The sequence below is a fragment of the Siphateles boraxobius genome, unplaced genomic scaffold (genome assembly GCF_051911475.1).
Source record: "Siphateles boraxobius isolate OS27281-9 unplaced genomic scaffold, OSU_SipBor_1 41, whole genome shotgun sequence".
In the NCBI taxonomy this organism is placed as follows: Eukaryota; Metazoa; Chordata; class Actinopteri; order Cypriniformes; family Leuciscidae; genus Siphateles; species Siphateles boraxobius.
The window spans coordinates 9813919-9827593 of NW_027509042.1; the positions used below are offsets into that span (position 1 = coordinate 9813919).

The window sequence follows — 13675 nt, forward strand, 5'->3', positions numbered from 1 at the left end:
TCCAAAGCCACCAGAAAGAAAAGAAGGATTGAGTGTTACCCGGCCCAGCTCCTTGTCCTCCAGGGCCAGAACCCCTGTGCTCTCGGTGAAGAGCTTCACTTTGACCGCTGGTAGAGGGTGTGTGGTGGTGAAGTCTCCTTGGGTTCCCCAACTGAGAACACACATACACAAAAACACCATTCATGTCTTTGATGGTAGTCTTCTATTTACTATATACACTCATTTTTATCCATCTCACACACACAAAACACACAGAAAAACACAAAAAGTACAGCCACCAAGGGTTATACTTCCAGGGGCTCTGGAATTTATGGCGTTCTCCAGGTGTAATAGATCTCCTTGACACTCGGCCACTCTTTATTACTTTATCACTGCGTAACTGCTGAGCACAGAGACATCTCGCAACCCTTGTTTTCATTGTATTACTTTGATCAGCGAGGAAAACAATCTCTGCAGTCCTATTCGGCTACACGGCAGGGCTGATGAAATAGTTTGCCAACAAATCATTTGATAAGGTCGTAAAAATCTAATACTGAATGTCAAGTGCATGAGAGACAGACCAGTGGGTAAAGAGTATCATCGGACGTTTTCTGCATAAGGGATTCAACCGAGGATATTCTCTGGTGATTACTGGTACGAGATTCTCCCTGACAACAGACAAGTTTGACATTTGGAAAATAATAAATAAATGAAAAACCTAAAGAAGATTTTGAGAGTTCACATTCACAGTCCACCATTATTTACTCTTTCTCAACCCATTCATTATCTGAATCCAATGGATTCAGACCTGAGGCAAAGTTCTCTTTGCAGTTGTTTTTTAAAGTCTAATCTGTTCGTTTTTGCTAAAACTGGCTGACTTACAGATCTTACAGATACATTTAATGTTTTAAGTTAATTTTGATTTGATTTACACACAGTTCCCCTTATAAGTCCAGTTATTGATGTCATAAGTTGTAATTGCAGCCGAATGCTGTTTAGCCAAGAGGTCTGTAAATGTAAGTCTTATACAAGAATGTTGACAGATGTTTTAGAAGCATAGTTTTATTATTCTAATATTCTTAAACGGTTGTCTAGCTGTTTATTTCAAAAAAGTGTATTGCAGTTGAGCATTTCAAACGTGTCTTTACTGCCTTCTGTACTAAAACAAGTTCACTTTACTTAAAAGTTGGAAAACGATTGCACAGATTTTTAAGCCTCCATTACTTAAAATGGAAGATTAAATCCATATTGAGAAGTAAGAAAGAATAAGTATTTAGAATGTTTGCAGTACAAATTCTTACAATGTTTGCAGTACAAATTCTTACAATGTTAAATTAAATGAATACATTCTAGAGTATATTAACTGAATCTGGGATATTAAACTAACCTGATATTTATTAATTTGCCAATTTACTTGCTTTTTAGTTGATTACTCAACTTCGAATTTCTCATTTGGAATGATTTGCAAAAATAAGGCAGTCTATTTCCAAACTTTTTCTTTAACTTAAAACAATTTACAGTGTTCGAATTCATGCTATGCAGAACAGCATGAGAAGAAAGTTCAAAACTCTTACTTCAGCAATAAAAATAAAACACAAATATGTTGTTTAACTAAAGTCATTTTTTCTTAGTATGGTTGAATTGATCATCAAAGGTCAGCAGGAAAGACATTGGTTAATAAAGTAAGATTAAATACATACAGTATATTTGTTTTATTTAACATTGCATTATTGCAGGTTTGCGTAATATTTTGAGTTTGCATTTCACTGTTTTTATTCTGTAACAATGTTCAGGGAAGAAGGAGGCGGGAACCGGCGAACATTTAACAAACTTTATTTAAAATAAAATAAAGAAACTAAAATACCGCCAGCAGCCCCTCGCGGACGACTGCTGGCTTACTCAAAATAAACATAACGGCCAGCAGCCCCTCGCGGACGACTGCTGGCTAAAATAAAACACAAATACAAAAACCAGAACAACTAAAATCAGGCCTGTTCCTCTCTCGATCATTAATGTCATCGCTCCCCCTTTATGCTTCCGCTCCTCCGTGAGAGATGCGAGACCGGTGTGCTATACAGGTGTTGCTCATTAGCAATCGCACCACCGGCCTCGCGCCGTTCTCTCACGTCCCTCGGCCGGCCCTCGCCACATATTCATTTTGAGGATTTCTGATTTTTTGTTTGTTGTGCAAGTGAGATGAGTAAATGCATGCTCACATTGTGTCTAGAACTACAATGACCATAATTGTTCTACAGCATACAAACTACACCTAATTCCCAATTTCTCTCAACATGGGGACAAGAGAGGTGTCCGTCAATAATTGGGAAAACAAAGTAACTTGCATTACTTGATTAAGATATTTTGATGTAAATTTAAAAGTAATGTGTTTACTAGTTACTTCACAAAAAGTAATCTGATTATGTAATAACTCGCATTTTGTAATGCACAACCCCCCCAACACTGTGCCTTAGTATCTCAATGAGACTAGAGATGGCTCATCAATCTAAAACTTTATCTGCTAGTGTCACTGACTTAGATCTCATATTTCATTATATTTGCCTCCTCTGATTCCTTAAAGAAAACGCCCCTGCTATAATCTCTTCACGCTCGCCCGACTAATCCACATGCATGTAGTGTAAAGCCGTCATAAAGGGAGAAATATTCCATGTATGAGAGATCGCATAGTAGCAGGGCTCCCACAATGATTTATATGATCAATATTGATATTATAAATAATAAATGGACACAATCTCCGAACAATATGACGCAACAGTATAGAAACGTTCACCTAGGAAAACACGGATACACTCTCTCCTGCACACACACACACACACACACACACACACACACACACACACACACACACACACACACACACACACACACACACACACACACACACACACACACACACACACACACACACACACACACACGGTGAGTGGTAGAGTTGGCCTAGTAAAACCAGAGCACGTGACAGGATCTGCTGCCGTGGAAACAGGCTGCATGTTTCAGAGGCTGCAGTCAAATGAGACAAAAAGAAAAAGGGGGAGAGAAAAAGAAATGAAAAAGAGGGCAAAAAGGGAAAGCTAGTGCAAGAGGGAAAAAAACTGCTATGTGTGTGGTGGGAAGTGTGATTTATCACTTAGAGAGGTGACAAATGCAGACTGAACGATGGGAGAACACAATCGTCAATCTGCTTGATGACCACCAGGGGGCGATAATCATGTAACGGGCAGCTGGGCGGTCGAGGATGGATAGAGACCAACAGCAATTAGCAAAAACATAATTATCATGTGAAAATATGAGCTTTAGGGAAAATTTGTTGACCAAATGGTTGCCACCATATATTTCTAAGGGCCTACAAGGGATATTAAATATTTTATAATACAAAGGGAAGAATTCACTAAGAATGAATTGTACCCACTGATCATTTTCACATTCTGTCTGCATTGCTGTAGCACCAGATTCACAAAAAAGAACTATGCAAATTACTGAAAGTAATGGAGCAATAAATCAAAAAATGTACTTACTGCAGACAGGGTTGTTAATATATATATATATATATATATATATATATATATATATATATATATATATATATATATATTATACCAATGTTAAATATATATATTGTGAATTTGGCCCAATCTACAATTTATATAAATAGAGGGTGAACCTAATTTATTGTGAAAAGAAAACTTGACTTGAAGACTTGTTAGCACTGAAAATAATTACAAAAACTTAATTTAAACACACTGGAGCTCTATATCACTGAATTTAGCACCTGGTTGACCATGCAGGATTGCAGAAGCTTAGTCAATAAGCAGCAGGTTTATGCACAGATAAAACACAAATAATAGTGAAGTTGTATGTTAATAAACGAAACATGTTTAGTTTCTGGGCAAGTGTTTGTATTTGTCACGGAACACACACTGGAGGCAGAAAATCCAAAAGCAGTAGTTTAATAAAAAGGGCAATCCAAACTCTTAGTCATCCAGGCAGGGGTCAAAAGTCCAATAAGGCAATCCAAAACATAAAATACAAACGAGAACCAGTATGAAACAAATAACGGAAGTGTGGGGACATAATACAAGGACTCCGTGACACATACTGAAACAGACAGGGTTATATACACAGGGAATCGACAATGATAATGGGGAATTGGCTGAGTGCAATGATCAGTGATAAGAAACAGCTGAGTGCAATGATGAGACAAAGGATCGTGGGAAATGTAGTTCATAAGTGAAGGACACCGTGGGAAAGGAGGACATCTAGTGGACATCAGGGGAACACAAACCCAACACTGTGACATAACCCCCCCTCTACGGAGCGGCTACCAGACGCTCCATGACAACAACAAGAAACACAGAAAACACAACACAATATAATACAAGAGGTTCAGGAGGGAGGTGGAACGGTGGAGGATCAGGGGGAGGGAAGGTGGGCCAGGTCCATGAAGGGAGACAGGAACAAGGAGTGAGGGTTTAACCGGGGACCGGGGCAAAACAAAAAATCTATCGGGCATCCAGGGGTAAACACAAAGTCTATCGGGATGCCAGGGCGAAACGCACAGTTCATCGGGAGGCCAGGGCGAGACGCAAAGTCCATCGGGCGGCCAGGGCGAGACGTAAAGTCCATCGGGCGGCCAGGGCGAAGAAGACCTCTCGGGCGGCCAGGGCGGCAAAGACCCCTCGGGCGGCCAGGGCGGCGAAGACCCCTCGGGCGGCCAGGGCGGCCCCTCGGGCGGCCAGGGCGGCGAAGACCCCTCGGGCGGCCAGGGCGGCGAAGACCCCTCGGGCGGCCAGGGCGGCGAAGACCCCTCGGGCGGCCAGGGCGGCGAAGACCCCTCGGGCGGCCAGGGCGGCGAAGACCCCTCGGGCGGCCAGGGCGGCGAAGACCCCTCGGGCGGCCAGGGCGGCGAAGACCCCTCGGGCGGCCAGGGCGGCCCCTCGGGCGGCCAGGGCGGCCCCTCGGGCGGCCAGGGCGGCGAAGACCCCTCGGGCGGCCAGGGCGGCCCCTCGGGCGGCCAGGGCGGCGAAGACCCCTCGGGCGGCCAGGGCGGCGAAGACCCCTCGGGCGGCCAGGGCGGCGAAGACCCCTCGGGCGGCCAGGGCGGCGAAGACCCCTCGGGCGGCCAGGGCGGCGAAGACCCCTCGGGCGGCCAGGGCGGCGAAGACCCCTCGGGCGGCCAGGGCGGCGAAGACCCCTCGGGCGGCCAGGGCGGAGCAGACACCGGCTCAGGAACAGCAGACACCGGCTCAGGAACAGCAGACACCGGCTCAGGAACAGCAGACACCGGCTCAGGAACAGCAGACACCGGCTCAGGAACAGCAGACACCGGCTCAGGAACAGCAGACACCGGCTCAGGAACAGCCACAAGAACTGTAATAGTCACAAAAACAGACACAAACACAGAAACAAACACTGGCTCTGGAACAGGCACTGGCTCTGGAACAGGCACTGGCTCTGGAACAGGCACTGGCTCTGGAACAGGCACTGGCTCTGGAACAGGCACTGGCTCTGGAACAGACACTGGCTCTGGAACAGACACTGGCTCTGGAACAGACACTGGCTCTGGAACAGACACTGGCTCTGGAACAGACACTGGCTCTGGAACAGACACTGGCTCTGGAACAGACACTGGCTCTGGAACAGACACTGGCTCTGGAACAGACACTGGCTCTGGAACAGACACTGGCTCTGGAACAGACACTGGCTCTGGAACAGACACTGGCTCTGGAACAGACACTGGCTCTGGAACAGGCATTGGCTCAGCCTCCGGCTCTGGAACAGGCATTGGCTCAGCCTCCGGCTCTGGAACAGGCATTGGCTCAGCCTTCGGCTCTGGAACAGGCATTGGCTCAGTCTCCGGCTCTGGAACAGGCATAGGCTCTGGAACAGGCATTGGCTCTGGAACAGGCTCTGGAACAGGCATAGGCTCTGGAACAAGCATTGGCTCTGCCTCCGGATCTGGAACGGGCAATGGCTCTGCCTCCAGCTCTGGAACAGCAGACACTAGCTCCGGCTCTGGAACAGCAGACATGGGCATGTCCAGGATCCGAACCAGACGCTCCAGATAGTCCAGATCCAAGAAGGCAGACGGCACTGGCTCTGCCTCCGGCGCTGGAACGGATACTGGCTCTGCCTCCGGCTCTGGAACAGGCATTGGCTCTGCCTCCGGCTCTGGAACCGGCAATGGCTCTGCCTCCGGCTCTGGAACCGGCAATGGCTCTGCCTCCGGCTCTGGAATGGGCACTGGCTCTGCCTCCGGCTCTGGAACGGCCATTGGCTCTGCCTCCGGCTCCGGCTCTGGAACAGCAGACACTGGTTCCGGCTCTGGAACAGCAGACACGGGCATGTCCAGGATCCGAGCCAGACGCTCCAGATAGTCCCGGCCCAGGAAGGCGGACGGAACGTGAACAGTCTCTCGCTGGGCAGACGTGACGTGAACAGTCTCTCGCTGGGCAGACGTGACGTGAACAGTCTCTCGCTGGGCAGACGTGACGTGAACAGTCTCTCGCTGGGCAGACGTGACGTGAACAGTCTCTCGCTGGGCAGACGTGACGTGAACAGTCTCTCGCTGGGCAGACGTGACGTGAACAGTCTCTCGCTGGGCAGACGTGACGTGAACAGTCTCTCGCTGGGCAGACGTGACGTGAACAGTCTCTCGCTGGGCAGACGGAACGTGAACAGTCTCTCGCTGGGCAGACGGAACGTGAACAGTCTCTCGCTGGGCAGACGGAACGTGAAGATTCTCTGACTGGGCAGACGGGACGTGAACAGTCTCTGACTGGGTAGACGGGACGTGAACAGTCTCTGACTGGGCAGACGGGACGTGAACAGGCTCTCGACCACCTCCTCCACTGCGACCTCCACGGGTTCCACGAAACTTAACTAATCGGGTCCCCTTAAAAAACTCCCTTCTCTCCCGCTCGGTGGCTGGGGAAGAGATATTGAGAAACATACCGCTGGATCTTGTGTGACGGAGTCCTTCTGTCACGGAACACACACTGGAGGCAGAAAATCCAAAAGCAGTAGTTTAATAAAAAGGGCAATCCAAACTCTTAGTCATCCAGGCAGGGGTCAAAAGTCCAATAAGGCAATCCAAAACATAAAATACAAACGAGAACCAGTATGAAACAAATAACGGAAGTGTGGGGACATAATACAAGGACTCCGTGACACATACTGAAACAGACAGGGTTATATACACAGGGAATCGACAATGATAATGGGGAATTGGCTGAGTGCAATGATCAGTGATAAGAAACAGCTGAGTGCAATGATGAGACAAAGGATCGTGGGAAATGTAGTTCATAAGTGAAGGACACCGTGGGAAAGGAGGACATCTAGTGGACATCAGGGGAACACAAACCCAACACTGTGACAGTATTGCTTCCATGGATACGGATGGGTTAGCATTCTAACAGTGCTAACGGCGTGTCAGGGAGGTTGCTGACACTGCACAAGGCCATGCATGACTGAACCGTGCGTATGTGTGAGATCGCCTTTGGGACAGCGTAAGACAGGTTTATTCTTGAACAGCTGACTGAATAACATTTTCTGAGTACTTCTGAATGTCAAATTTCCTTTTCTCTTCGATTCTGCCTCGTTCGCTCTCCTCGATCTCCTCCTCCTCTTAATCTCTCTCTCCTTCAGCATGTCTGTTCGATGTGACACATTCTTGTGTGTCCATTAGTGCTGTTATGCTTTGCCAAAATGAGCCAATTCTCTCCGTTTTCCAACCGCCAGTGACAGCATGAATACATGAATATAGACAGAGTTCTATGACTCATAATCATAAGGCTTTTATAAGAGCTAAGTGCTTTAGAGTTGAAAGAAGAAGAAAGAGAGAGCGAGAGGCAAAATATAAGTTAAGAAAAGAGGAAAAAAATGGAACAGAATTGAATTGGATAAAGAATAAAAGAGGAGCAGGGGAGCTCTGATATGGGAAGAAAAATAGAGCTGGGAGATATACTGAATATTCATGATAAATTTATGATTTTGCTGTTCATGTAAAATGAAACATTGTGAATGTTTTAATAGCATCTTTCATTTGAACTTCAGAAGCAAAAAAGTTAATTTGTGATTACTTTAGTGAATTAATGAAATCAAATGGATCTGTATTAATATATCAACTCCAAACTGATTCATTTGCACTTAAAACTTCTCTGCATGGTATTATTCATATGATTAAAAAAAAATAGTGAAATATAATTGTAAAATATATTTAAGTATATATTACTGTTTAAATATGTATTGGTGCAAAATAAATAAATAATTTCTTCCTTGTGATTAAATAGTGAAAAAATGTATACTGAATATTGTTAAAATATATTGAGATATTTTTTTGCCTTATTTCCCAGCCTTGTAAGGAAAGGATGGAACGGAGAAAGGGATAAAACAGGGAAGAAAATGTCCTAGAAGACGATACTTCCTTGTAGGTTTTCCTCCCTATGAGGGGAAAGAAGGTGACCTTGTATATGAAACAGATTTTATTCCCGTCAAAGGCGTGCTATACGGAGCGGAGCATGTGTGTGTGTGTAAGTTCTCACTTACACACACACACAAGTGAAGGTTGTTGTGTGTGATGACAGAATTTAAATGCTAATCCTCACATGACGTCATTATTATTCGGCAGTGCCAGAGGCTCGCTCTCTCTCTTTCCTTCTCCTCCCTCCGCTGGGATGCGCACTCCTAATCAGTTTCTCCACAGCTGATTACTTTTCTGAGGGGACATGGAGGCTGTGTCTTGTATTCCTGATTCTTTCTCACTCTCTCTCTCTCTCTCTCTACCAGGCTCCCTCTTGCTCTTTAGCTCGTTATAAATTGGCATCTGATCCAATGATGGAACGTAGGGCCCAAAAATAGCACCACATCATGTGTTCATCCCTTGAGTAACTGCCTCTGGCCAAATAAGAGACTTCTAGTTGGACGACACAACACCTGAAACTGCACTGATATTAGAAAACTCTCTCATATTATGGATTTATTGAAATCTGTAGAGCATATAACTAAAATGTAGCTTATTACTAAGTAATAAGCTAACGCCGTCCAACTTGCTCCCCAGATATCAACCCTAGCCACTGAAAGACCCATTTCTGCATTCATTTACACATATTTTAAAGGTAGTAAGAGTGCATTAAATTGATCAAGATAAAGATATTTATGTCTATTCTAAGTTCTTTAAGTTCTATTCATTAAAAATCTTGAAAAATAATAATGGTGTCCACAAAAATATTTTTTTAATAGTAGTATTTTTTACACATTGATAATAGTAAGAAATATTTCTTGAGCAGTAAATCAGCATATTAGAATGATTTCTGGAGGATCATGTGACACTGAAGATTGGAGTAATGGCTACTGAAAATTCAACTTTGCCATCACAGGAATAAATTACAATTTAAAACGTATTACATTAGAAAACAGTTATGCTTAATTGTAATAATAATTTCACAATATTAATGTTTTTACTGTATTTTTGGTCAAAATAATGCAGTCTCGGTGAGCATAAGAGACTTTAAAAACATTTTAAAAAAAACTTGCCAGCCCCAATCATTTGAAAGAGCAGTGTAGATGTTAATTATGATCATGAAAATTGTTTGAATCTTGACATTAATGGCCTACGTTGGTTTGGATGCTTCAGCCTGGTCAGTTTGTAGCTTCTCTCCACCCTCCACCTCCATCGTGCAGTACACGATCCGGTTGGGAGCCAACGACTTCAAACCCTGAACTTCCATAATCACCACCTACACAGAAGGAACATTTGGTTTTATTTCATATGCAGGTATGTGTTGTAATACTCACATAAGCAGTTCCCTTGGATGCTGTCATTTACCATGCTCTTAGCCAATCAGGATCCAGCTCAACCTTTTGACCATATTATAAACTTTTATTATCAATCAACTTTTTTGCTCTTGACACACATTGAATAAGCATTGTTTACGTCTGGACCGAAAATCAATCCACACACACACCCAGAGCACCTATAAAATTTGCCAGCTCGTAGCTCCTCAAAACAAAATAGACTCCAAAGACACAACCCAGGCTATCAAATACATAAAACACTGCTCTGTCAGCCTCTGTGACTACTAAAGCCATGCCCAGTTATAATCAACTGCCCTGAAAATGAGCTAGCTCAAGGTAGTATAATTATAGCAAAACCTCAGACTTGAGAGGGGAGATTTCTCAGAGGCATTCAATATCCTCGGGAATCATTTATCAAAAATGCTGTATAACCTTTTTCTAATATGCTGCAGCCCATTCTGCCTATAATTTATGCAATAGGAAAGGCTGAAAATTCAGTAAAAGTTAAAATCTCACAGACGCATGTCTTAAACTAACGCTGCGGCTGCTAATGTTGCTAAATGTATCATTACTTCTCATTTAAATTCTCTATCAAAACTAAGGGGTGTTCATTAATTTGAAATGATGAGAGGCAAATCCTTGGACTCCAAAAAGATATTTACGATCAGTGGTAGTAAGAGCTACATGATACTTAATGCAAAAAAAATGCACTTTGTTTTTTGACTATATAACACAGGCTACTTACTACTTAAATTAATGTTTAAATCAGCACATTTCAATGGTTCAAATGATAAAACAACAACTAAATCTTAAAAAAAAGACTTGTTATTGTTTGTAATTTCTATTCCACTACCACCAAAAATGCTTAATGTTTCCCAAACAGGCTTCTCAAACACTTCTGCCACCCCTTTTGCATCTGCCATTGTCTCACAATTTTGGTTATATGTTTTACACTTAATGTTTAATTGTGTGCGAAACATCAAGAATGTCTAAGTAAGGCGAAATGCCACAAACCTTCACCAAAGAATGTCCAAAGTTTGGAAGCCTTGAGCAGGGCCACCACTAAAATTCACACTTTATCGCTTGGGCCCGATGAAAAGGCACACTATACTGAACCCTGGCCTTGAGCACAAAACTAATACACAAACTGTAGGCTAGAACAGTTCTCACCTCAAGTGTGAAAGACAGGACAACATCAGACTTGGACAGCTGGTTTTCATCTTCCTGCCCCATATCAATGATGGAGGTGTTGTGTCCCCTCTTTAGCTTCTGCAGTTTGAACTCTCCTCCCTTTGATACCGGCATACTCTCCAGGTTAGCCATCAGCTGGTTGACTGAGCTTTTCAGCTCCTCTATATACATAGCCTCCATCTCCTTCGACACAAACTTGGGGAATTTGCCAGCCTGAAGTTTTGAATAATAAAAAATAAAGCATAACATTTAACACTATTAAAAACTTAAAAATATATGTTTTATACATTCTATAAAAGTATAAAAAGATATAGAAAAGTACTTTCAAGCTCAAAGCTTAGAGGAAGAGGTTATTCAAATAGTTTACATGGTGATTTTCCTATCATATTGACAAAGTATTTAAAGTTATCTTTGATGTCATTGTTTGTATGGGGGAAAAATGTATCCCAAAAAAAATAACTTATTGGTATAATGCTATGATTTTATTCTGATCAGTGTGTGTGTGTGTGTGTGTGTGTGTGTTACGACTTTATTTTATGATAAATTGTTACTGGGGTTATAATAAAATATACATCAAATATAAAGAAAAAAGATGAAAAAAAAATGAAAAAAAAGTAATGTTGCATTGGCAACTAGCTGAAATAAGTACCAAAATTACTAAACCTCAAATAAAAATTAGCTAACAAAAACTAAAATAAAAACAATTGTATAACAAAATGACTAAAACTTCAGATTGAAAACGTCTTGGTTACTGATATAACCCTCGTTCCCTGATGGAGGTCGACTGCCAAATGGGGTCTCACTTGGGAGCCCCAATCACCTGAGTTTTAGAAAAACGGCCAATGGAACTGGCAAGTGGAATTTGCATGCTGAGCCCCTCCCCCGTACATACGGGCATATAAGATGAAGGAACGCATCCTCTCATTCGGGGTTATGCTGAAGAGCCGAGATGGTGTCCAGGCCATTCAGCTGGAAATTCATGGTTGTGGCAGGGGGGACATAACGACTCTCCATCAGGGTACGAGGGTTACATCAGTAACCTAGACGTTCCCTTATCTGTCAGTCACTACAACGTTATGTCGACTGACAAATGGGGTCCCTATGGAAGACGCTACAACTACTGAACTGTATTAGGCAAACAGATCTAGTCGAAGGTAAATCCCAATTTAAATTATGAATTGAATGTGGGTACATAAACTGAATTGACTGAGTTGCAGTGGAACGGATGGCAGTTCCGTTTACAGCACCTCCGGAGCATCTCTGTCCACATGTAAGTGATCAAATGATGAGACTTACCCGGGCAATCTGATCAGCCATCTGTAGACGTCCATCCAGTTCTCTTCTGATCTGAGCTGCTTGCTCATCCAGATTATCCAACTGCAACCACACATACACACAAAGTTACATTGGTTACCATCAGCCCTTACAATTACTCAACACACTAATACCAACCAATACATCTCCAGAAGGGAGCTAATTAGTTCTGATCCATGTAATGGCTTCCCTGGACCCTATATGTGACATAACTGGGGTCACCAGGGGTCACACTTTTAAAACGTAAATGGTCACATATATTCTGAAAACAGAAATGCAAGATTTGAGTGTTTATGTCAAGTTTAGGCTTATAACCAGGGTTAGGTGCTTCTACATCAATTTTATTCACCTAGGATTAACAAAATACAAAATATGTTGACCCAACGTGTCTAACTCTGCAAAATCAGTACGTGTGAAAGTGGATAAGCTCAAAATGTTTTAGACCCCATCTACAGCTGTATTGTCCACTTGTGATCAGATTGACATAAACGCGTTTTAATACCACAGGGCCTGAGTGAAAAGTTGTCCCGCCCTCACACCGGGAAAAACACTTCATCAGAGAAGAGAAGAGATGTCACTGCAATAGGTAGAGGAAGTCATTTTGATAAAAGATTATAAGCATCAATGTGCACAGAAATATCATTTATAATATTCAATGTTCCATAAAATAATAAGAATTGTCAATTTTGATTTCATGGTGACTTTCAGTGATCAAAGGAAAAAAATTGCATTTATTTTAATCTCTTTAAATAAAATTCGAGTTAATTTAATTTAAATTAAGTTAATTTAGGTTGTTACGGTTACGTTACTTTAAGATCTGTTAATTTTTTATTAAAATAAGAGATGAATAACAAAATTAGTTCAATTAATTAAAATAACAAAATTAATAAAAAATAATTAAGTAAAAATTTTCATTTTTACCAAATGACATGTCAAAATGTATATCTTTTTTTATTTTGTTGTGCCCGAATTTCCACAGAATTCTGCAACCCACACATAGCATCTATAAAACATCTAATATATTCCATCTGTAACCAATTTTTGCACTGCTCGTATATACAGCCTCTCATACATAAATACATGGCCATAAATCCTGTTGTAAAGCATAAACTATATCACATCCACAAGGACCCCGGGAAAGATGGAGAACCCCTATGGAGGAAAATCTGATGTGATGGAATAGGAAATAATCTCTTCACCCCTGATAACTCTGTTGCATGTGTGTGGGTGTGCGAGCGTGTCACTGTCTGTTTGTGTGTTATGACATCTGAAGCCTCCCCATCCAAAGCCATCACATCCTGTCTTTGTCACTCTCCTGCTCCTGTCCGCACAGAATCCAGGGGCGACAGCACCTCGGCAACCCTTGCCATGGCGACAGTTA

General features: G+C 42.7%; 1 protein-coding gene across 11 annotated transcripts in view; it reads right to left on the reverse strand.

Moving 5' to 3' along the window:
* The window catches only part of cadpsb (Ca2+-dependent activator protein for secretion b), a 94509-nt gene that overhangs the window by 38400 nt on the left and 42434 nt on the right, over positions 1 to 13675 (reverse strand). For all 11 annotated transcript variants that reach the window (XM_077198179.1, XM_077198183.1, XM_077198182.1 and 8 more), the window contains exons 4-7: positions 12277 to 12357; positions 10960 to 11193; positions 9610 to 9731; positions 40 to 151 (exon numbers count right to left, since the gene is read on the reverse strand). In XM_077198179.1, the coding sequence (XP_077054294.1) occupies positions 40 to 151; positions 9610 to 9731; positions 10960 to 11193; positions 12277 to 12357 (549 nt within the window). The remainder of the gene's footprint in view (positions 1 to 39; positions 152 to 9609; positions 9732 to 10959; positions 11194 to 12276; positions 12358 to 13675) is intronic.